Source organism: Mus caroli, unplaced genomic scaffold (assembly GCF_978045245.1).
Source record: "Mus caroli unplaced genomic scaffold, Mus_caroli_1 scaffold_10, whole genome shotgun sequence".
NCBI lineage: Eukaryota > Metazoa > Chordata > Mammalia > Rodentia > Muridae > Mus > Mus caroli.
The window spans coordinates 35,411,057-35,436,101 of record NW_028227265.1 but is presented as its reverse complement, the minus strand read 5'-3'; the positions used below and the strand labels follow the sequence as shown (position 1 = coordinate 35,436,101).

The 25,045-nt window shown below is 45.1% G+C and overlaps 1 protein-coding gene across 1 annotated transcript in view; it reads right to left on the bottom strand.

Moving 5' to 3' along the window:
* Bbs2 (Bardet-Biedl syndrome 2) overlaps window positions 1–24,558 on the bottom strand; it is a 35,600-nt gene extending 11,042 nt beyond the window's left edge. Inside the window, exons 1-11 of the mRNA XM_021169818.2 lie at window positions 24,213–24,558; window positions 12,375–12,602; window positions 9,792–9,917; window positions 9,127–9,189; window positions 7,152–7,229; window positions 6,607–6,711; window positions 6,430–6,516; window positions 2,436–2,571; window positions 2,078–2,217; window positions 1,126–1,270; window positions 869–1,040 (exon numbers count right to left, since the gene is read on the bottom strand). Of these exons, the coding sequence (XP_021025477.1) occupies window positions 869–1,040; window positions 1,126–1,270; window positions 2,078–2,217; window positions 2,436–2,571; window positions 6,430–6,516; window positions 6,607–6,711; window positions 7,152–7,229; window positions 9,127–9,189; window positions 9,792–9,917; window positions 12,375–12,602; window positions 24,213–24,329 (1,397 nt within the window). The 5' untranslated portion in view covers window positions 24,330–24,558. The remainder of the gene's footprint in view (window positions 1–868; window positions 1,041–1,125; window positions 1,271–2,077; window positions 2,218–2,435; window positions 2,572–6,429; window positions 6,517–6,606; window positions 6,712–7,151; window positions 7,230–9,126; window positions 9,190–9,791; window positions 9,918–12,374; window positions 12,603–24,212) is intronic.
* Window positions 24,559–25,045: the final 487 nt, after the last annotated feature.

Sequence of the window (25,045 nt, the reverse complement as noted above, 5' to 3'; positions counted from 1 at the left end):
GTTCGAGAGTTGAGATCTGGAAATAATGTCCGCTGCCCACATAGACACACACTCACCACCAGGGCTTTACAATGCCCTGAAAGAAGAGAAAAAGCCTTTGATTTTTAGTGATCAACAGATTTTGTTGTTTTTACAAAACAGGGTTTCGCTGGGCAGTGGTGGCGCACGCCTTTAATCCCAACACTTGGGAAGCAGAGGCAGGCGGATTTCTGAGTTCGAGGCCAGCCTGGTCTACAGAGTGAGTTCCAGGACAGCCAGGGCTACCCAGAGAAACCCTGTCATGAAAAAAACCAAAACAAACAAACAAACAACAACAAAAACAGGGTTTCACTAAGTTGCTCAGTAAGGCCTTCAGCTGTCGTGTAGTCCAGACTGGCTGGGACCTTCTGATCATCCGGCTTCAGCCTGACTGATGGGTTCCCAGGCCTGCACCAGCACACCCAGTAGGAAAAGGCCTTTATCTTCAACAAGTGTAGTGGAGTTTTCCGCCAGCTCCAATACTGCACCTCATCCAAATGCCTCCCACTTAGAGTGTTAGTGACCAACTATTTTTAAATAATTATCCAGTTGTTCAAATCCAAGACCTCAAGCATGCTAACTGTAAATCTTACCGTGGAGCCTCACCAAAAGCTCAAATATGCTGTTAATGTCTTTTGTGTCCCTCAGATCGCCTGATTAAAAATTGAAAACAACTATCTTAAACTTACATGCCTCTATTTTCTTTGGAGGGAATTTAAATTAAGGAAGGAAAAGGTCATGGGAAAATCCTGACTAGCAAGCAGATCCTTCAGTGACTTCCCTGGTGTGACAAGGGCAATGGTAATAGCAAACCCGTCTCCATGGACATGACTGGGATGGAAAGCGTCACCTGCTTCTGTAACCCACGAAAGTTTTCAGGTGCAGATCCACAGGGACATCTTTGGGAGGTGTAATTGGTACCCGGAGGGAGCTGGAAAGGTTGTGAATGCTGGGGTGGACCACATGGCTTTCACCCACAAAAATTCCCTCTGCAAAAATTAGTACTGCTCGGATGATAGTATCTGTAAGGAGAAGGAAAACAACATTTTAGGGCTACTGCAAGACAGCACAGGTGCCTACCAGGACCAGCTGTACAGAGTGTCTTACCATTGGAAGTGGAAATGCCTAATTCCGCATGCGCATCTTGTAAGTCGTTCCCCATATTGACTGAGAGCGCTGTGTGGAGCTTGGTATTGGCTGGGATTATGCCTTTCTGCCCATCGGCCTCGTTCAGGGGACTGCTCAGTTCTGCCTGTAAGACACCTCCTAACTTCAGTTTAGTCACTCAGTCAGCTAAGTCCACGTTAAATAGTATGGCTATGCAGCTTCAGGACAGACAGACTGCCTGCCCTCTTACTAATCCGACCTTTACAACTCTTGACTCCCACGCACCTTGTCTGTGCTTCCTTATTGTATCTGATCCTGTGAGCAATACCCGCTCCTGCCTCTTCATCTGTGCTCCTCCATACCTCTTCATACCCCTTATAAATACTTGTATCTGTCTGTCCTTCTGTCTGTCTTTTTCTCATCCTTATCTCTCCTTTTAAAAACATTTTATACTTATTTTTACTTAGCTGAGTATGTGTTATGCATGCGTGTGTGAGATGCCTGGCGAGTCCAAAGACCGTATAGAATCTCCTAAGGTCAAAGGCCACTGTGAGCCACCTGTGGGTGCTAGGATCCAAATGTGTGACCTCTGCAAGCTCAGTATACACTCTTAAATGCTAGGCCATCTCTCCAGCACTTCTCTCTCCTTTTTCTGAGATGAGGTCTGGCTATGTACTGTGGGCTAGAACTCAGGAGCCTCCTCTTAGCCCCTGAGTTCTGAGGTGACATTGTATACCACGCCCAGCTTTCATGCCCTCCTCTGACATGACTGGCTACCCCCACCAAATCCAACTTTCATGGCTCTTCATTCTAGCAGTGGCCAAAAAGCAGAAGGACTCCGCATTTCTGCGGGTGGTCAGGAGGGCCCAGCCCTGGCCACTCCGACACCATCCCACACATGCAGAGCATCCTAGCTGGCCCCAACATTTTAGACTCTAGAACAAGATCGCACCTTGGTGCTCTCCTCATAGTTGCGAAGTTCTAGCAACAGGTTCTGCTTTTTTTGACTCAGCTCTCGGATCAGGTCCTGCTCCACACTTGTGTCCAGGAGGTTCCCCTTCATCTCAGCTGTGCCTGGCAGGTAGCCTCGGACTGAAGAAAGGACAAGACCCTAAGCATAGCTAGTCACTTCTACTTCAGACCATCAATGACCTGGCCAGATAAACCAAAATTCTATACCCTTATCTTCTTAACTAAGGTGAATTTGTTAGAAAAGCTTAATAAAATACTGCAGAATTCATTTTCAGGCATTTTTAACCTGATCAAATTGAAATTTTGACTTTTCAAGGATTTTTCTTATCCCAATTTACTTTCCCCATCCACTGAGCAGCAGATTAACTGTATGTGGCCATCCATCCGGTAATCTCCCTCTACCACACCAGCAACAGCAGAAGAGAAGTTGTCTTTAAATATGACCTCTCCAGTCCGGTCACTGCGAGCATCAACCTAAAAATGAAGCCACAGCATAAAAGCCATAAGCACCACAGTTTAAAAACAACGGCAACAAAAGCTTTAAGATAAATATTAGCTTTAAACGTTACTTAGTCCATGGGGCTGGAGAGATGGCTCAGCAGTTAAGAACACTGGCTGCTCTTCCAGATTCAATTCCCTGCACCCACATGGAAGCTCACCCTTGTCTGTAACTCCAGTTCCAGGAGATCTGACACCCTCCCACAGATATACATGCAGGCAAAACCAATGCACATAAAATAAACACAAATTTTTAAAAGTTATTAGTCCAAAGCCAGGTGAAATGGTACATGCTTTAACCCTAGCACTCCAGAGGCAGGAGGATCTCTCTGAGTTGAGGCTACCATGGTCTACATAAAGAGTTCCAGGACAGCAAGGGCTACATAGACCCTGATTCAAAAACAAAAAAGCTACTTCGTCCAGCCAGGTGTAGTGACGCACACCTATAATCCTAGCACTTGGGAGGACTGGTGCAGGGTCATCCTCAGGTACATATTATGTTTGAAGCCAGCCTGGGCTACATAAGGCAACACATTCAGACACACGCACACGCAGAGAAACACTTGCACTCAGGCATGCACACACATAATTAGTTTCTTTTCAAGAGTGCACCATGAAGCCTGTGGCTGTGGGGCCACAGGGATCTAGAGATCCTGGAAATAGATGTCCCTCCCTCCTTTCCAGCAGACGCTGTCCCTCCGTCCCTCCCACAGTGTCCCTTGTGAAAACCTAGGTCTGCTGGGAGATGCCCATAAAGCACACCCAGCCATGATCACAGGAATGTACTCCAGCCCCCGTCCGCCCAGAGTCCACCCTGCACATACCACTGTGTGTTCTGACGGTTTTTAACTTTCTGTTCATGGTTTCATATGGAGATCAATAACCTGAACAAGAGCAAAAACAGTGCCCACGGCTCACAAGGCTTACAGTCCTGAAAGTATTAACACCGTAAAGTGGTTTAAACACACAGAGAAGAGCTGAAGAGATGGGTCAGCGGTTAAGAGCACTGGCTGCTTGCTCTTCCAGAGGTCCTGAGTTCAATTCCCAACAACCACAAGGTGGCTCACAACCATATGTAATGGGATCTGATGCCCTCTTCTGGTGTGTCTAAAGAGAGCTACAGTATACTCATAAAAATGAAATAAATAAATCTTAAAAAAAAAAAAGAACTATACAATAGACATCAGCTCTGACACGTGTGTGTATGTCTAACTCCAGCAATCAAGAAGCTAAGGCAGGAGGTCTGTCTTAAGTTCAAGGACAGCTAAGGCCATACAGTGGGTTTGAGTCAAGCCACGGCTATATAATTACATCTTCATGGACAGGCAAAATGGCTCAGTAGGAGGCACTAGTCTGATGGCCTAGGTTTGAGCCTCAGGACCCACTTGGTAGGCATGCACTGACTCCTTCAAGCTGCCCTCTGACCTCCATGCGTGTACCAGGGCACACTTGCCACTCCCCATAAATAAATGCATGCAATGTCTCTTAAACATTATTATTATGATTTATACACGTGTAAAATATATTTACCTAACATTTAAATAATTATCCAAATCTTCTACCATATAGTAACTTTTTCTTTATTTTTCTTTTGAGACAATTTTACTGTGGCCCTGGCTGTCCTAGAACTCTCTAAGTCGATCAGGCTGGCAGTGAGCTCACACAGATCTTCCTGCCTTCCAGTGAAGGGATTAAAAGTGTGTGCTGCCATGCAACCTTTCCTAACAACCTTGTCCTCTCCTCATAAAAACTACTTAGTCGTCTTAGGGCTCTCCCATAACCAGGTGGCTGGTCACTTGCAAAGACGTCTCAAGACCAATACTGAAAGACATTCCCTTGAATGACTGTGCAGACAAGGCCACAAGTGGTTCCCAAAGGCCTCTACAGAAACTCTGGCCTGACAGGCAATGCAAGTCATTCTCTTTATCTTTTCAACCCAAATACACAGGCTCCCAGCCCACCCCTCTCTGGGGCACATCCCACTCAATAATTCAACCATGTTACTTATGACAACATCCTGTCCACCTGAAGAGTATGACTAGCAGAGCCTACGGAGACTGAATGTCTGGGCCTCATCAGAGCTGGGTCAAACACTGACCCTCCCCTGTGACTCAGGCCAAGCTGAACCTGTTTCTTCACAGGGAAACCCATGATGTGGCTCCATACTGAGCTTCCACAGTGCCTGGTAAACAAAGACTGTTCCTTTGCTCACCAAGCAGGATTGTAAACTTATTTCTGTGAACACTCTACACTTTGGCTTATCCAATAAGGAAGGAGTAGATGGCCCTCCAACTCAGCGAGTAACAGACTTCCACACAGCTGGTGGGTAGGAGCATTTACTTAGCAACTCCACGTGGACATGCACAGTCAGTGTGTGCATGTCCCTTTTCTCTGCTGTTTCTGTTAAATACGGATAACTGCGTGACTTTCTTAACTTCTCTACAATTTTGAACAGATTAGGTAATAAAAAACGTTGTTTGAAAACGTTTACTATAGAACTGTAGGTCCAGTCATCTGAAGATATCTCTTCTTCCTTGCCTTTGTGAGACAGTCTGTAGCCCAGGCTGACCTTGAATTCAACATCTTCCTCCCTCTACCTCTTAAATGCAGAAATTATAAGCATATACCACCACGCCTGGCTCTTGGTAGTAACTCCAAATTCTTGACTCAACCATAACAATTTCTGTTCCCCAAGAATGTGGTCTGCTAGGAGCCGAATGCTTGCCTCTCCCTGAAATCTGTGCATTGTAACTCTACCACAAGCATCGGGCCATTGGATGGTACCCCCGTGTGGGACTAGTGCTCATATAAGATGCTCCCAAAGCCAGGTGTGGTGGTGCACACCTAGGATCCTAGAAGCTGAGAGGTGGGTTGGAAGGAGTGTGGCTTATACAGTTGCCTGAGCCAATAACAGGACCATACCTCAAAACAGAAAAATAAATAATATTTTTTAAAACATCCCCTACCCTGGGAGATGCCTCGGCCCCTCCTGCTATGTGAGGTCACAGTGGGAAGACAGCCATCGGTAAGGAAGCAGCCTCCCAGAGCAATGGGAAATCAGCTCCCCCGGGTTACAAGCACCCAGGCTGTGTTACTTGCTACCACAGCCTAGCTGAACATATCTAATCAGTGAATACACTTTGAAATTCTTAGTAAGTAACGATGACATATTCCTCTCTCACGACGTTTAATACCCATGCCAAGGACAAAACCAAACAGACAAGTCCGAGCCAACCTAACGACTGTTTGGCATGGGCTTTTGAAATAGCATCAAAGGAAGGCCGAGGTGCTGGCCAAAGGTAAAGTGAGAGGAGCGCAGAAGGAAAGGCAGGAATTAGCTGATCTCCTGGGCAGGCCAACACTGACAGAGGAGGAAGTTACTACAGACGGTGCCCATAGAGATAGAAAGCTAACAAGACAGCCTTGACTTGCCAGAACACTAAGAGATTCGGACCTGAAGCTGAAAGAGTAAAGGCCAAAGGATTTTCCTTTGCAGTTACAGGTGGGAAACAGCCTAACAGGATTCTTCCTGTTAACTCTACAAACGAGCTATTCACACAGCCGGTTACTGGATTAATTGTTTTACTGGTCTACACCTACACATCTACAATCAATCTGATGGAAGGATTCTCATGCCTTCAAAAAGGAGACTGAGAAAGAGTCTCTGGAGACTTTCTCCCAAGTACTGTTTGCAAGGCAGAAAGGACACATCCACCTCGCAGCAAGAAGAGATAATGAGGAAAGGCTGGCCCTGGTTTGTATCTAAGTAGTGCAGCCAATACCATAAATAGATGTTACTCTGAGTTACACAGGCATTTCCTAACTTAAACTTACCTTCCCATTAGACCACCCGGTTATCAGTTCACACACTCCATCAGAATTAATGTCAAAAGCATGGATGCTCATGGCATGGTTTTTGGACTGAAAAAGAATTCCAATAATCAGTAAAGGAGTTTCTCTGTGTCGGAAATATACCCAACCCCAAACAGGGGGGCACTAAGCTATACTCACTTTAATTCTCCAGTACCGGGCTGTTTTGTCATAAACTCCAACTGTGCCATTGGAAAGGGCGTAACCAAATCGACTGCCATACATAGGACACAGAGAGGTGACTATCTGCAAAAAAGCAACACAGGAGACAGCTACTCAGTAAGACTCAACTTCACCTGCAACCTTGCAAAACCACACGTCTGTATTAAGGAACTCGGTCCTCCAGGCAGGACATGACGGCCATTGCTATCTTAAAATCTGAACAGCTGTGAGATACTCAGCTAAACTCACCAAGCCAGATTTGAGTGGCATGGTTTCCTGGGTCTGTCATTGCCCTCTCAATCTTGGGTGAATAGACAGACTCCCCGGGAAAAGTCAAGAACCTCTTTACCACAACTGTATTTAGATTTAAAAGCCCTTCTGAAACTAAGCAGCAGAGTTAGGGCCTCTGAGTGCAGTGCTGACCTGCCTACTCCAAAGTCACCACTCGGCGCCCTGGCCTGTGACTCCGTCCCCGAGCTCTCTCTGCTGGCCTAAGGTCACCACTCTGCAGCAGCACTTCCTACCTCTGTCTCTGTCATTTCTGCCACAATCTCATCTTCTTTAAAAACTCGAATGTCAAAATCTTCAGATCCAACAAGAAGCTGGAAAAGGAAGGGACACCACAGTTTCAGAGTTTAATGTGGAAACACAGCAGTTTCGTGACTAGAAAAAGAAAAGGAAGCCGCTCCTTTGCTCCTTTGCTACCCTACTTTGCTACCCACAAGTTCCAGTCCCCTAGAAACCAGGCGCTCAAGGGGGTTGTAATGGATTTGGTCACACAAGAAAATGTGGCTCTACACAGTGCAGGGCAGGACAAGTTCCTTCCCTGAGTGACGGAAGCTTCAGGGACCGTGCACCTTGGTAACACATGAATGTGCAGTCTTCCCAGGTGCACCCACCCAGGCAACACAGGCTTCTTTCTAGGAGTAAAATGCTGCCATTTTCCTGGGGTCAAACAGGACTGTGGGAGCATAGGATGTATAACTGTAATATCAGGAAAGGCTGGCTAACCTGTGGTTATTATCTGTGGATACTATCAGGAAAGGCAGGCTAACCTGTGGGTATTATCTTAGCCTACAGAAAGGGTGCAGCCCCCTCACCTGGACCCCACAGAGAAGTGGGCCCTTAACACCAGGATGGTGCATGGCGGGGGCCCTCTACATTGTCATGCTCCTGACTGTTTGAGGGTCTTTAGCTTAATGACATCTCAACATTAATGCAGTCTACTCAGACTGCCATCTGCCCACCCATCGCTGAAGCCCTGGTCCTGACCTTCACTTCCACAGCCTGACTCCACTGCAGCTGCTCTCTGACTCCACAGCCTGACTTCACTACAGCTGCTCTCTGACTCCACAGCCTGACTCGGCCAACAGACAAGTCGGCAGCACAGTGGGAGCAGCTGCAGCAGAAGCTACTGCATCAGACCTCAGCTCCCCTGCTCACAGAGGCTGACTGAGACTATTCGAAGCTGATAGCTTCCCTGCCTCTCAGGCCTTTAACCCTCTGTAGCCACACTGTAACCCACAGCTATACATACACAGTAAGTATATGTATGTGTACAGTACTAGACACATACAGTTACTCTGGGCTGTCTCTATGTGATCTAAGACTAATACCAATTAAGTACAACTGGAATAAAGAGGCCAGTTTGCCTCAGTCAAGGCTACAAGGAAAGCGGGGTCACCTGAAAACTGCTGCTTACAAAAACCCTTGGCACCCTGTACACTTATTATTATTTAATAAATTCTGGAGTTGTGGAAAGACACAAACATAGTCGGCCATATTTCTAATATAGTACATTCATAAAACCCTGTCTCTCAGAGCCCAAGCCCAGTGTCCACAGAAAGCAGGCTAAGCTAGGGCCCAGGAGACACGGTATATATACCAACTTCTTTTTTTTTTTTTTTTCTTTTTTTTTTGGTTTTTCGAGACAGGGTTTCTCTGTATAGCCCTGGCTGTCCTGGAACTCACTTTGTAGACCAGGCTGGCCTCGAACTCAGAAATCCGCCTGCCTCTGCCTCCCAAGTGCTGGGATTAAAGGCGTGCGCCACCACCGCCCGGCTATACCAACTTCTTAAGGACCTCATTTCTAGGGTAATTTCTTATATTAATATATAGCTACAATTATCAGAATAATTTCAAATGAAATCATTTTATCAGCCAAAATTGAAAATGAGTTAATGCTCCGAAGCATCAGAAGTGGGTTATAAGATTACAGATGGAACTGAGGTGCCGTCAGCCTTTTCTGGCTCCTCCTCCAGTGTCTCAGAGATGCACACAGTGAGCACAGGAGGATGGGGAAGAGGAGGAAGAAGCAGATGGGGAGAGATGAACAAGGAGAGAAGAGAGGGGGACGTAGAAGTGAGGAAGAGAGGGGAGAGAGGACACAGAGGCAAGGACCAATGAGCTCAGATCTAAAACAGCCACGAGAAGCCAATGTCACTGTCAAAAGGAACTTATTCAGCTGAACAGAGCATCCATGGCTGCTTTGCCACACACCTCTGTCTTCCCATCACCGTCAAAGTCACACAGAGCCAAGGAATGCACATTGTCTCCAGTAACCTGAACACAAAACAGAAAGCCATTCATAAGTCATCATTTTTCATTTAACCCACACATATTAGCCTCAAAAATGGAAGGCTTACAAAAAGTACCAGAGAGTTCTCAATATTGCCCATATTGTTAGTATATTGTCCTGGTTTTTAAAAATTATTTATGTGTATATATACATATGTGCATATCCTATATTGTGTGGGTATGGTGCACATGTGTATGTGTGAGATGCCTAGGAAGACAAGAGCAACCTCGGGTGACACCCTCAGGAACTCTGTCTACTGTATTTGAGACAGGGTCTCCCACTGGCCTGATGCTCCCGACTGGACTAGACTGGATGGTCAGTAAAGCCTGGGAATAGCCCTGTCTACACTCCCCCAGTGCTACAATTACAAGCTCAGGTGCCAGGCTCAACATTTTTATATGTTCTGAAGATTAAGTACTCTAACAGTGGAGCCGTATCCTCAGGCCGATTAGTCCATTCGGGTGTTTGTTTGTTTGTTTGTTTGATTGTTTTTAACAATTATTCAATGCAATCAGTACTTTAAAAAAACATCTAAAAAATTAAAAGTAGAAATGCTTTGAATACCAAAATGTTTACTTCCTCATACCGTCCAAAAGAGATCATTTCCTTCGTGATCGAAACCCTGAAGAGCACAGTTTCCACCGATGATTGCAAGAGGTGGGGCAATGTCTCCCAGGGTCCCCAGCACAATGGCATTTGCCCCATCTGCGACCTAAGAACAAAGAAACAGGACTTAGGGATGTGCAGGCGCACCTCGGGGGCTGGGCTAACCAGTGCTTCCTCCAGATACTCAGCTGGCTCGGCCCTGCCTCCTACAAGGGCGGCCAGGCTTCTCTAGAGCCCACGCTGTGGCCCAGACAAGACCAAGTCCAGAGCCTGGGCACAGGCAGAGTCCAGCTCTCACACTAAGCTGCTACAACGCTTGGTTTAGATAATCCAGGGCTCCCAAGGACTTCTGACTTCTGCGGGGGCAGATTCTCCAGTGGCCAAGGCATGCACCTTTAAACACCCAAATGCTAAGATTTACTGTAACCCTTTTAGATAGAAACGTTTTTTATACTACCACATCCAATATACTTTTAAGTATGGGAAATTAAATATATATGGAAAGAACTATATCATTAGTTACATATATAACTTACACAAATATAGAGAAAGGATTAGTTATAAAGAAAGAAATAGATAGGCATGAATGGCCACTAGATTACACATGAGAAGAAGAGAGAAGGGACTAGGAACTGAGGAAACAAAGGGATGCAGCTGGAGGGGCTGATGGGAAGGAGAACACTCATCTGAAGGATGGAACACAATACACTGCATGCTTACCTAAAATACCCTAAAGAAGTATTACATGTGTGCACAGATATATAATAAAGACAGCCCTCCTAAGAAATTTAAATTGCCAAAGGATCAGCGAATCAAAACATAAAGTTAAATGGTAAACAATAAATAGTGCCCATGCTATTAAACTTACTATGTAGTCCAGCCTAGCTTCAGACTCGCAGACCTCCTCACTCAGCTCCTGAGTGCTAGGGCTACAAACTTCTAGTACCTATTCCTGACGGAAAAAGTCATCCAAAATAGCCAGGAAGTAGACTGTCCATTAACTCGTGAAAAACAAAAAAACCCGGCATCTATGTCTAACAGCAAATTATCTGCCATAAAAGGGAATGTAGAGACACCAACACATGCTACAGGATGAGCTAGCCTGGGAAACACGTCAATCACAAAACACACACAGCTCAATATTCATGAAGGCTGCCTGAAGCCAGAAGCTTACGGGGTAATGGAGATGCCTGTTTTGGGGAATGGAGTTTCTTTTGGAAGTGATAAAAAAATGTAAAACTAATTGTAATGAATGTCCCAAAAACCTTGCAAAGTTCCACACTAATTAATGGACCATCTTAGGTGAAGTGTACAAAGTCTGAGTTATACTGTTAATATGGGGTGAGGGGTATCATATACCACGATTCCATTTTGTAAGAAAATTTGTCTTCCCCTAGCCTAGAATCTATTGGCAGCTGTGCAGGTGGGAGAGGGAGAGACCCTTTTCTTTGGGGTGTGGCCACTGGTACGTTGCCATGCTCTGGTAGAAGGCCCCACACCAATGTGCATATTTGAAGCATTAATTGAACTCTGAGTGTCATTTAAAAATAGACAACCAAAAAAAAAAAAAAAAAAAAAGGGAGTTATAAAGGTGGTAGGGGTAGGGATTTGTGTCATGGGGGCCTGAAGGGATAAAGGGAAGATATGATCAAGATACACTGTATAAATGTAGAGAAATTTCAAAAAATAAAAATATTTTTAAGAACTTTTTCAATTTTTTTTACTCATATATTTCTTTTAAAAAATGAACAAACTCTATAGCTAGGCATACTTGGTCTATGTCTACAATCCCAGCACTCGGGAGACTGAAGAATGAGGGTCACAAGCTCAAGAGCAGCCTAGGCAACACAGTGAGACCTGATCTGAACACACAATGCACACATACACACACACACACACACGCACACACACTGCACACACACACACACATCCACATACACACACATCCACACACACACACTGCACACATACACACACACACAAACACACAAACACAAACACACAATCCTTGTGAATAAATTCAAATACTCTTTGTCTATAGGTGACTTACAAAACGATTTCTTCCGTATATTTCCTATAGTAGACAGCTCAGGCACTAAGTCTGTAGCAGCTTGTAGACCATGGGCTACAGTAAGGACTTCCACCAAGCTTTGGGGCTTAATGCAAGACCACAGAAGAACTGTTTGCTGGATTCCTAAAAGATCTGGACAGATGGTGTCACAGATACACGTGCTGTCACCAAATGTTTAACAACCATAACCCCACAAATAGGCTACAAATGCCCTAAAACAGAAGTGAAGCTGAGTTCCCCACTGCTTGCTTGCTTCAACAACAAAAAGAAGACACCCCAACAAACATCTTCAAACACAGCGACAAGGCTGGCCCAGCAGCTCAGAGACAGAACACTTAACTTGTATGCACACCCAAGGCTCTAGTTCAACCCCCAACACCGCCACCACCAATAACAAAAACCTTCTTGACTGACAAAAAAAACAAGCAAAAAAACAAGACCGTGGGCATTACTGAGCAATGGGCCGAGAAGGCTAAAGGAGGGTGTACTTGCCTCTCTGTAGAACAAATCTGAATTATTGTAGATGTCGTAAGCCAAAAGACTGGTCTGCGTCCCCACTAAAAGAGTATCATAGCCAAGCTCAGGGTTCAAGACTCCCGAGCCCAGGCAGCTGACCGTCTGGTTAATGTTGAGCAGAGAGACATCAGACTCCAGAGGGCTCTGGAACACTCTGGAGGTACTGAAATGCTGGCTCCGCGTGTGAGGGTTATGAATGAAAACCTGAAAAACAAAACAATTAATTCCCTAAAACATCCAAAAATGCCAGATTCACACCTTACTTTTCACATTTTTAAAAAATTAAAAAATGGTTAGAAAATACCAACAATACCAGCAATCACCTTAATCTCTAAAGCTTAAGATATCCATGCAAGGCAGACCTGGGGGCACGCACCTTTGATCCCAGCACTCGAGAGGCAGAGCAGTCAGATCTCTACGAGTTTGAGGCCAGCCTGGTCCATCATGTACGTGAGTTCCAGGACTGTCAGGACTCACAGAGAAACCGTGTCTCAAACAAATAAACTAAAGCAAAAAACTAAGAAAAGATAGGCACACACAGTTCTATGTTAGTCCACTTTCAACCTTTGTGGATTATGGAAATCCAGTGGTTCTTAGCCCTGTGGTGGAAGTGAAGAGCAAGCTCTAACTGCTGCCTACGGGGAAGGCACACGTGCTCTCACCAGAACCGTGCAAGCGAGCATGTGGACCTGTTCCTAGTGTTAGGCACAGGAAGCTGATCCGAGCTTCAGTGCTGATGCTATACAGCATATGATCTCAGGAGCCAGAACAAGCGCTTCCCCAGTATCTTCTACTCCAGCCCCAAATAAATTCCCTTCCCAACCCTTAAAATGGTCTATGAGTTTAATGTGTTTTACAAGCTTAAAACGTGTCATATAAATCAAATTCTTGAACATTGTTTTAGTCTCTACTAGTAAGACCAAGAACTAAAATTAGTCCCAAGGTCAGAAACTCAACAGTTGTGAGTATCTGTGAGTATCATTAACACAGTCATCTGAGTGACTTCAACCAGCACTCAACGTCCCTGAGTTTCGCCTGGGAAATGGAGTTAAATCAGTAAATGGCTTCCCAGGTGCTGTGACACTGCCCCCAAGATAGAGGATTGGGGTGGGGTGGAGGGTCTTAAGTATTAGAATGGTCTGTGGCGTCTAAGGGGCTGCAGGAAAAGGGGATGTACAGCTTTTCCAGAAGAGAGACTGCTTCTTACGATTTTACTTTTGCTAATGTGGCTGCTTCTGCGCCTCTATGTAGACACGTGTGTGGGCACCCACAGCAGCCAAAAGAAGGCATGGGTGGCCTAGAGCTAGAGTCACAGGTGGTTGTGAGGTGATGATGTCGCGCTGAAACCAAACTCCAGTTTTCTGCAAAAGCAGTGAAACTATTAACCCCTGAGTTACCGCTCCAGCTCCCTCGGTGAGAAAACTTTTATTATCTTGAGACAGGATTTCCCTATGTAGCCCTGGCTGCCTTGGGACTCATGCAAAATAGACTGGCCTCGAACTCAGATCAGACTACCTCTGCCTTCCAAGTGCTGGGATTAAAGGTGTTCACAACTATGCCCAGTGTTTTCATTATCTTAAAACAAACAACTAAAACCTTTAAATGATAATCACAACAGAAGAAGGAATGAGAAACACGAAACTGGAAATCCCTAGGTCCTCATTTTAAATATTTCATTCACTTAGGATAAATACTGTATTAATTTTAAATTATAACCTATGCAAATTAGTTTAAGACAAATAATATTGTAGAAAAGGTGGGGCCAGCAAGAGAGCTAAGCAGCAAGAGTTTGCCAGGAAGCCTGCATTTGATCCCAAAGACCTGAGCAGCAGAAGAAGAGAACTGACTCACAGAGAACTGACTTCCTCTGAGCTCCAAACACACACTACCGCGCCGTGCACACAGTCGCATGCACAAATTCATTAATTTATAATATACTCAAGGATGCTGGAGAGATGGCTCAGAAGTTAAAGAGTACTGACTGCTCTTCCAGAAGTCCTGAGTTCAATTCCGAGCAACCACATGGTGGCTCATAATCATCTGTCATGAGATCTGGTGCCCTCTTCTGGCATATAGACATACGTGCAGACAAAACACTGCGTACTAAATAAATCAATCTTAAAATATGTTCAAAAGAACTAACCAGAAAACATGAAGAAAATGTGTGCAGCAAGTGAATTCTGTTTAATGTTCTCATCTGTGTGATATTTTAGAAGTTCTTATAAACACTAAACTTGATTGGCCTTACTTATGCTCAGAAGAGGTAAGCCCTGCCTGATTGCAAGTGACAGGGCTCAAACAAGTAGCCTGGTGTGACCAGACCATGAATGGCAGGAGTCACATCACACTTCATTTTGTAATAGCTCTGAACAAAGGGATTCTTAAAGTCTTCTAGAAATTAGACACTGAGAAGAACAGGAGGGGAAGTAACTCATGTGTCCCCGAGTCTGGAATGGAAGAGTCAAGTTTATGCCAAAAGCAACAAAGAGTGCCAGGGTCAGACTGCTCCAGGTCCACGTCCCCATACGGAAAGAGTCCCTAGAGAAGCCTATGAACAGACTATTGCTTCCAAAGGAATAGATGTGGTTAACAGGGCATTGTGCTAGCTAAGAAAGACACTGATTCCCCAGCTCTACAGTAGAGAAAAAAACATCCCCAAGAGAAAATTCAGTGTTCATCTTTTAAGAAAGCACTTTCTATTTCTTCAAGAATAATATTAAGCAAGGTGAGCCAAACTTAAGAAAAGACTGTATGAGCCTGGCGTGGTGACGCACGCCTTTAATCCCAGCACTTGGGAGGCAGAGGCAGGCGGATTTCTGAGTTCGAGGCCAGCCTGGTCTACAGAGTGAGTTCCAGGACAGCCAAGGCTACACAGAGAAACCCTGTCTCGAAAAACCAAAAAAAAAAAAAAAAAAAAGAAAGAAAAGACTGTATGTTTTCCCTCATATGTGGATCCTAGCGTATGATCATATTATGTATATATACAAACAGGTATATGTGGGTATAGTCTAAAATTTAGAAAGAAGATCAAAAGAGAATAATATTAGGCTATAAGAAAGGGCAGAATAGGACTGGAGAGATGGCTCAGTGTTTAAGAGCACTGACTGCTCTTCCAAAGGTCCAGAGTTCAATTCCCAGCAACCACATGGTGGCTCACAACCATCTGTAAAGGGATCTGATACCCTCTTCTGGTGTGTCTGAAGACAGCAACAATGTACTCACATACATTAAATAAATAAATCTTTTTTTAAAAGGGAGCAGAATACAGGTAAAAAGACACAGTCGTGAAACAGAATATGCATATTTCTCCTAGTTTCAATTCCATTAAAGTGTGTGTGTGTGTGTGTGTGAGAGAGAGAGAGAGAGAGAGACAGAGAGAGAGAGAAAAGGAGAGAGAGAGAGAAGAATCTCAACTTTCTATATACTGAATTAGCAAGAACCATTTTTTTTACATTGAGAAGAATCCAAGAATCCACCATGTTAATCCTTTGAGGCCACGATGGGACTTGCCTGAGTTCTATGCCCTCAGTGCAGCAGGAACTGGATGTGACTAGTCACTGAATACACTTCTTACAATGACCCAGCTAGAAAAGGTCTGGTTTTGGTTGGGTTTTTTGTCATTGTAACCTGAAATTTTTCCTTTTTTACTTCTAGTTAGAGCTATATCAGACCATTCTATTACAGTGCTATTTCATATGTAAACTGTACTGCTATGCATAAAGTAAAAATATAGCAAAGGGACTTCTGCTACTGAACACAATGCTTACTTATGTTGTCCAACTTGACTCTGAGCTGAGCTGGTGCCTAACGAGAAGCTGCACCCCTACTGACTAGCATTCATGACGATAGAAAGTCCTCTGCACAATACCAGAGAAGGTAGCCATCAACCTACCCACAAAACCGGAGATCGACAAAGATGACCTGCCTGCAACATAGGCCAGTGCAATAGAGAGGCAAACGCTGAGGGAGTAACCCACCTCTGACTGAATTTAAGATCCATTCCACGGGACTCATCACCCACAATTCCCTCTTCTTTCTCTCTCCTCCAGCTGAGCAAGATGCCCAAAGGAAAGAAGGCCAAGGGGAAGAGGGGAAGAAGGTGGCCCTGGGGCCCCTGCCATCATCAAGAAACAGGAAGTCAAAAAGGTGGTCAGGCCTTTGTTTGAGAAAAGGCCCAACAACTTTGGCATTGGGGAGGAAATCCAGCCCAAAAGAGATCTAACAGGCTTCATCAAATGGCCCAGCTACATCAGGCTGCAGCAGCAAAGAGCCATCCTCTTTGAGTGGCTCAAAGTACCTCCTGCCATTAACCAGTTCACCCAGGCTCTGAACAGGCAGACAGCTACTCAGCTGCTTAAGCTTGCCCACAAACACAGGCCAGAGACAAAGCAAGAGAAGAAGCAAAGGCTACTGGCCTGTGCTGAGAAGAAAGCTGCTGGCAAAGGGGACGTCCCAACAAAGAGACCACCTCTCCTCCGAGCAGGAGTCATACAGTCACCACCTTGGTGAAGAACAAGAAGGCTCAGCTGGTGGTGATTGCCCATGATGTAGACCCCATTGAGCTGGTGCTTTTCCTGCCTGCCAGGTGTCGAATGATGGGGGTGCCCTACTGCATCATCAAGGGGAAGGCCAGGCTGGGGCACCTGGTCCACAAGAAGACCTGCACTACTGTTGTCTTCACACAGGTTAACTCGGAAGACAAGGGTGCTCTGGCTAAGCTGGTGGAAGCTATTAGGACCAATTATAATGACAGATATGACAAAATCCGTCACCACTGGGGAGGCAATGTCCTGGGTCCTAAGCCTGTGACTCACAATGCCAAACTGGAAAAGGTAAAGGCTAAAGATCTTGCCACTAAACTGGCTTAAAAGTACACTAAGTTTCTGTATATAAATATAATTACAAATTAAAAAAACAACAACAACATTCCATGGAATGGGGCCCACGTCTGACACTGCTCAAGTGGCCAAATGCCTGAGACTGGATAGGTCATGGGCCTAAGGGGAAATCAAGTACTATTGTGACTTCTTCAGACACAACAGGGCTGGCGTGTATGAATTCACAGACTGGGGCAGCATGCACAAATTCATACCAGATGGGGGTCTCAATGCTGAGAGTGGTAAGTAGGCATGGGCTCCCACCCCTAACCAAGAAGCTATCTGCAACGGATGCCCACTTGCAAAAAACATAAATAAGTAAATAAGTTAGTTTTTTTTCCAATAGAGTCTCACTGGGTATACTTACCACACCCCAGAGCAGAACCCATGTCCAGGAGTAGATGCCAATACAAAATAATATTTTTTTGACCAAGATATTTTGTTGATTTTTTTTTCTCTCATACTGCTTTCTCTAGGCTTTCCCCCTTGTTTATTTGGGGGCCATGCTTGGGCTTTTGTTTGTTTTTTGGTTGGATGGGGAGGTAGGGAGGATCTGTGAGAAGTTGGGGGAGAAGAAAAACATGATCAGAAATATACTGTGATGGTTTGTATATCCTTGGACTAGGGAGTGGCACCATCTGAAGGTGTGGCCTTGATGGAATAGGTGTGACCTGGTTGGAATGGGTGTGTCACTGTAGGTGTGGGTATAAGATCCTCACCCTAGTTGCCTGGATGTCAGTCTTCCACTAGCAGCCTTTGGATGAAGACATAGAACTCTCAGCTCCTCCTGTGCCATGCCTGCCTGGATACTGCCATGCTCCCACCTTGATGATAATGGACTGAACCTCTGAACCTGTAAGCCAGCCCCAATTAAATGTTGTTTTTTATGACTTGCCTTGGTCATGGTGTCTGTTCACAGCAGTAAAACCCTAACTAAGACAGAAGTTGGTACCAGAAGTGGGGTATTGCTGTGATAGGCCTGACCATGCTTTTATTTGAAAGAATGTGGATTTTGGGACTTTGGATTTGGAAAGCAGTGGAATGCTTTAAATGGGACTTAATGGGTCATCCTAGTAGGAATATGGAAGACTTTGTTGCTGGGAGTAATTTGAACTGTGTTGACCTGGCCCAAGAGATTTCAAAGGAGAAGAATTTCAGAATGTGGCATAAAGACTGGTTTTGTGGTATTTTGGTGAAGAATGTGGCTACTTTTTGCCCTTGTCTGAAAAGTTTGCCTGAGGCTAAGGTGAAGAGACTTGGATTAATTGCATTGACAAAAGAAGTTTCAAAAAAGCCCAGCAGAGACTTTGTTCTCTGGTTAAGTCTTATGAAGAGAAGTTTGAACAAGCATAGCAAGCTTAGAAAGGAAAAATATAAAATATATGGTTTGAGTATTAAAGGAGTACCAGGAAGTGAAATGGAGCAAAATCTTGTGTTCTAGGAGATAAAGATTAAGGGAGTGGGACCTTGGGGCAAGATCCTACCCAGCTAAATTAGATCCAGGCATGGTGGTACACACCTTTAATCCCATGAGACAAGCATGCTGATCTCTACATTCAAGGTCAATCTACAGAGCAAGAACCAGGATAGCCAAGCTTAGGCAGTGAAGGATTTAGAAAACATAAAGCTAGTGATAATGTAATAATACAAGGGGATCATGTTCTAGTTCCTGTAAGCAGCAGAACTCGGCAGCTTCAGCCATGTGCCTCTGGCTCTAGAGTTAAGAATGGAAGGAACTACTGGGAAAATTGATGCTGGTTAGCTGGGGCTAAGGAATTAGTGGTGATTAAGAAGAGACCAGCATCGTTGAGGTGAAATCTTCTGGAAATTGTTTTCTGGGAGCACAAAGAAGCTGTGTTCCAGAGATACCCACGGTTGTACCTCATGCTGCTGCTGGACTTGATAATGTGTACGAGTCACTCAGGTGGTACTGCTTGTGAATGAATGAAGGGATCATGGAGAGAAGCTGAGGCTTAGCACTGTGAAAGGCCAGGGAAGCCCATTGGAGAAGGTGAAGCCTCAGCTATAGTTGATGGCCCAGGATTGAAGGCGTCATGCAAAGGATTTGAGGCTTGGCACCCTGAAGAGAGCCTATGAGAGGCTATTGGTGAAGCCTAGTTGGAGTGGAACACCCCAGTGTATTGGAGATGTCAGTACCATGGGATGATCACCAAGAACAGCAGCCATAATGGAGTGGATCAACCTGAGCATAGAGTGCTACAGAGGACAGAGATGGAGAAGTGATGCCAGCCCTTAGGAGGAGTCCAAAAGATCAAGTGGAATCCCAGACACTGAAAGAAGAAGCTGTAACATTGAAATTGCCTTGGAGACTCAAAGATGTTAAAGATGCCAGAACCATGGGATACATGCTGAGAAAGCTGCTAACAGGAAGTGGAACCAGCCCAGGAGGAAGCAGTTTGTTGCAGTCAAAAAAGATGAAAAAGGAGTGGAGATCTGAAGACCACTTTGACATCAGCCATGGAGATGCAGAGTTTGGAGTTTGCCCAGCTGGTTTCCTGCCTTGCTTTGGGGATTACAGTTAATTAAGTTGAATGAATCTCAGAAGAGACCTTGAACTTTGGACTTTTAACATTGTTGCAACTGCTATAGACTATGAGGACTTTGAAAGTTGCACTAAATGCATTTTGCATTATGCTATGTTTAAGTATGGCCCCCATAGACTCATGTTTTTGAACAAGTCTATGGGGACCAGGGAGTGGAATGTGATGGTTTGTATATCCTTGGACTAGGGAGTGGCACCATCTGAAGGTGTGGCCTTGATGGAATAGGTGTGACCTGGTTGGAATGGGTGTGTCACTGTAGGTGTGGGTATAAGATCCTCACCCTAGTTGCCTGGATGTCAGTCTTCCACTAGCAGCCTTTGGATGAAGACATAGAACTCTCAGCTCCTCCTGTGCCATGCCTGCCTGGATACTGCCATGCTCCCACCTTGATGATAATGGACTGAACCTCTGAACCTGTAAGCCAGCCCCAATTAAATGTTGTTTTTTATGACTTGCCTTGGTCATGGTGTCTGTTCACAGCAGTAAAACCCTAACTAAGACATATACTATGAAATTTTTTTCAATAAATAAAATATCTTTGTCAGGCAGAGGCCCAGGCTGGATGTAATGATGAAAGTCTGCCTCTACACATGCAGTAGCAGTGAGCAGGGCAGGCTCTAACTTCACTTGCGAATCCCATTTATCCTATTTGCAGTACTGAGGATTGAACCTGGGGCCTTGACTATGCAAGGCAAGCACCCTACCAGTGAGCTACATCCCTAGACCTTTTTCATTTTTGAGACAGGGTCTTGCTCTACAGCCCAAGCCAAGCCAACTCCCAGCCCCGCCTCTGCTTACTGAGTAGCTAAGAACCCCGGCCTGCGTTGTCAGACATGGCTGCAATGTGTTTGGGGGGGATTTTGTTTGTTTGTTTGCTTGTTTGTCCTGTGTTTTTGGTTTGGTACGTTAGTTTTGGTATTGGCCCCCACCTTTTGATAATCCTCCTGTCTCTGCCTCTCTAAGCATACTGGCACAAGCCACCACTCCCAGCTGGAACGTGTGCTTTTAAAGACTCTGTTTACATTTTATATGGATGATAAAATGTTCCCAATTTGTAAAGCTTTATGTGTGCATGAGCCATGGCATGTGTATGGAGATCAAAGGACAATCTGTGGATTTCATTCTCTCATTCTGAGATGTGAGTTCTGGGGATCAAAGCTCTACCTGCTGAACCACTTTACCAGTGAACCAGGCTTTTTTCTTGGTTTTTTGATTCTTGTCTGCCCAGATAAGATCAGTATGACTGATCCAGTAGGGCTTCCCCAGTCTGCTGCAGGATATTTGATCACACTGTGAACCCTGAGGTTGTGTTATTTACTGGGAAAACAACAACAAAAACAACAACAACAATGAAAACTACTTCTAGTTGTGGTGTGGCTCGGCCCATAGCATATACCTTTAATCCCAAACAATGAAGGTAAAGGTATTTTATAGAAGGAAGTAGCCATGTTTGAGAGTGATTGAGAGGCAGAGAAAGTGACAAATCAGAGAAAGACTTGACATAATAGGATATACCCAGAGAACAGAGAGGAAAGGGAAGCTACCTACGAGCAGTGCAGAGAAAGAAGACTCAGTTTTATTGGGACAGTGATACAGAGACAACGTGCAGAGAAGAACCAGCCAGAGAAGGAGAAGGAGCCAAAAGAGTAGAACGCACTGCCAAAGTTTGTATAAGGCAAAGCAAAATAATTCAAGAGAAGCCGGCAGAGAGAGAAGCCAGATTGAATCAGTCAGCTTTGAGAAAGTTTGAGCAAGAACATTTGAGTTGACCCAGCCAACAAGAATTCAGAAAGAACTAGAAAGGGGTGAGTTTATCCATCAGTAAGTCTCAGAGGCTGAACCATTCTAGGTCTAGATAAGATTGTACAGAGGCTAGAAGCTTCCAGGACTAGATCTGGGCTAGCAAATGGAGGCAGTAGCCCTTGGAGAGGACAATTACATCAGGCAAACACAGTTGCTTTCACACCAGGCATAATGCTTTTACACCAGCTCGAAAACGTCACTTGGTAGTGGTGCCTCTGCTCTCTTCCTCGGGTGGCTCCAGTCAGAGCTGCTGGATGCTGTGGCTTCCTGGTTCCATGATGCTTGGCTGCCTCTCTGCTGCTCCTACCTTATCTGCTATCCACTTGCTACGTGTTTCAATCTGAACATTCACTATCACAGATCATTCTCTCTGCTATACAGACCAAAAGCAAGACAAACAACAAGAACAACAGAGCTAACAAGGCTCCTGGCCGCCTTGTGGCCTCAGCCTTTAACTCTGGCCCTACAGTCTGTGTTCTGGATCACAGCAAGACCTATGCACTTCCTGATCCTTCTACAGTAAGCCCACATATCTACAGGCTTGTTTTTCATTTCTTTTGAACCTCTGAACAAATGCTACCAGAGACCTTTCTGATCACCTTTTCAACCAGCCAATCTGAATACTATTCTTCTCTCTCTCTCTCTCTCTCTCTCTCTCTCTCTCTCTCTCTCTCTCTCTCTCTCTCTCTCTTGGTTTTTCGAGACAGGGTTCCTCTGTATAGCCCTGGCTGTCCTGGAACTCACTCTGTAGACAAGGCTGGCCTTAAACTCAGAAATCTGCCTGCCTCTGCCTCCTGAGTGCTGAGATTAAAGGCGTGCGCCACCATGCCCATTCTTTTCTCTTAAGAGCATACATAGTGCCAGGCGGTGGTGGCACACACCTTTAATCCCAGCACTCGGGAGTCAGAGGCAGGTAGATTTCTGAGTTCGAGGCCAGCCTGGACTACAGAGTGAGTTCCAGAACAACCAGGGTTATACGGAGAAACCCTGTCTCGAAAACAAAACAAAAGAACATACATCGTATGTGCCTAATTTAAATATATGTATCAGTGTGTTATACCATATACAGTTCATATCCTATTACATATTCTGACATGATATATCAAGTACATATCACATATATACTCTACTTACTATCTGGTACTCTCTCAAATGTAAGCTCTAGAGGTAAAATTTCATTTACCGCAGTATCTGCAGAGTTAAGAAAAGTGTCCAGCACATGATTGCACCTCAAATTAGGGGCTAAGGTAACACCAGTGGGATATCGTTAGCCTCTTATATTGCAGTACTCCATTCTGTGAACATGTATATGCACATATGCATATGTGGATGTGAACTTCTTTTGGATGTTTGTCAGTGCCTGGGATAGGGGCAGCTCAGGAGGCTGAACCTACCCAGGCTGATGAGTATGTTAGGCAAGCATTCTACCACTGAGTTACATCATCAGCCTTTTTAATATTACTATTTGAATATTTGTGTGTGTGTGTGTGTATATGTGTGTATGTTCAGGCTCTATAGCACATGTGAAGGTCAGATGACAACAACTTACAAGAGTCAGATCTCTCTCCACGTTGTGTGTCCCTCGGACAGAACTCAGGTCATCAAACTTAGCAGTAGGTGCCTTTATCCAAGCAACAATTGGACAAAGAACTCCCTTCTTCTAAAATTTTAATTTTGAGACAGGGTCTTCCTATGTTGCCCAGGCTAGCTTTGAACTTATGATCCCAATCTCTTGAACAGATAAAATAACAAATGCATAGCACTACCTCAGGACTGCTAGTGCCTCTTAACTAGTAGCATCACATACCAGGACAAATGTTCAGCATTTTACTTCACCATACCAGTTTATGAAATCATAACCCATTTAAACGAATCCTTATGATCCTGCTATGGAACCCTAGAAATAGCATATAAGGTAACATACAACACACATGGAAGTGTCTTGAAAATTCCTTACACAAATGCAATTGTGTACCTGGCATCCCTGCTGAGTCTAACAACAAGAATTCAATCTCACTTTCACAACTTCTTTTGTTTCCAAACTGGGTCTCAATCTGAATGATTTTTTTTTTTTTAATCTGTGACCCTGACATCCTTTTCCCAGTATGTGGCTCATAATTAACCATTTAATGAACACTTAGGTTATGGGGATAAGATCTGAATGTACTTGACCAAGAACCAAAACTACAATCTGAATTTAACATTGGGCTGTTGTCCCCACCCCACCCGCTTCCTCCACTGTAAAGAGGCAAATGTGGAAGAGAATCCAGGAGGCAAGCAGAGGCCCTGGGCATGAATCTGGAGTCAGCAATCGCTGCTACTCCTGGACAAGCTCTCCTTCTTCTTGAGACTTCTTTTCCCTAGGCTCCTGATCTGTCCTCAATACTGTCCAACACTGAGAACCTGGTGATAAAAAACGTCACTGCTACAAAGCTGTTCTTTGAAATCCCACTTTGATAGGACTGGAGCCAAGGACAGTGGCGACCGGTTGCCAGGCAATGCGGGCAGGGGGCGGGGCAGCGTGAGGGGCGGGATCTGGAGGAGGCAGGAGTCCGGGTGGGAGCGGTTACCTTGCCCGCTTGGGTGGCTGCCGCCAAGCACGGGTGAGTCCCGTCGTAGCGCCCTATGGCCACCATGCGGGGGCTGATTTTGTGGCGCAGTTTCAGGGTGAACACAGGTAGCAGCATGATGGCGCCAGCTAGGGGCGGAAGACAATTGCCCGACGCAGGCGCAAGGCAGGCAGCTTGGCCGGCGGTTGCCTAGCAGCGGATGAGGATTAGGAGGTAAATACATGCAGGACTGCGGAACGCCACAGGCCCGGCGCCGGAAGCGCGGACTGGAGCGCGATCAGTGTCGCCAACTCTCTCTACGCCTGCGCGGACCCGCCCAGCGGCAGAGCTACGCAAGTCCCAACTAGCTCCTGCGACTGCGCCTGCGTTCTTTGTCCATCCTCGGACTGAGGCTGTAAATTAGTGTAAGATGCAGACCTACCTTGGGCTCTGAGCCAGTACCTCCCCAGGATTCTCTGTAGCGTGTCAGCCAAGCTGCACCCCGTGCACACCACACACTATGTCACCCACTCATTCGTTCAAGAACTAAGGCTTTACCGGGCCGATAGTTGAGTGGGTGAAGCCCCAACTCTGATGACCCGAGTTGGAAGCAGAAAACCAGCTCCAAGGACATGCACACACACGATTAAAATAACAAAACAAAACTAACGTTAAAGTGCTTAGTGTATCCCTTGCTTAGCTGTTATGCCCAGGCAAACGACAATAGTAACCCAAAAATAACAATCCCCTCAAGATAAAAGTAAAGAGTATAGTTTATTTAAATAGTTTAGGCGGTAAATATAGAGCAGTAGAAAACGACGCAAAGTTGAGGGGCATGGGAAGGGAAAGAGTAC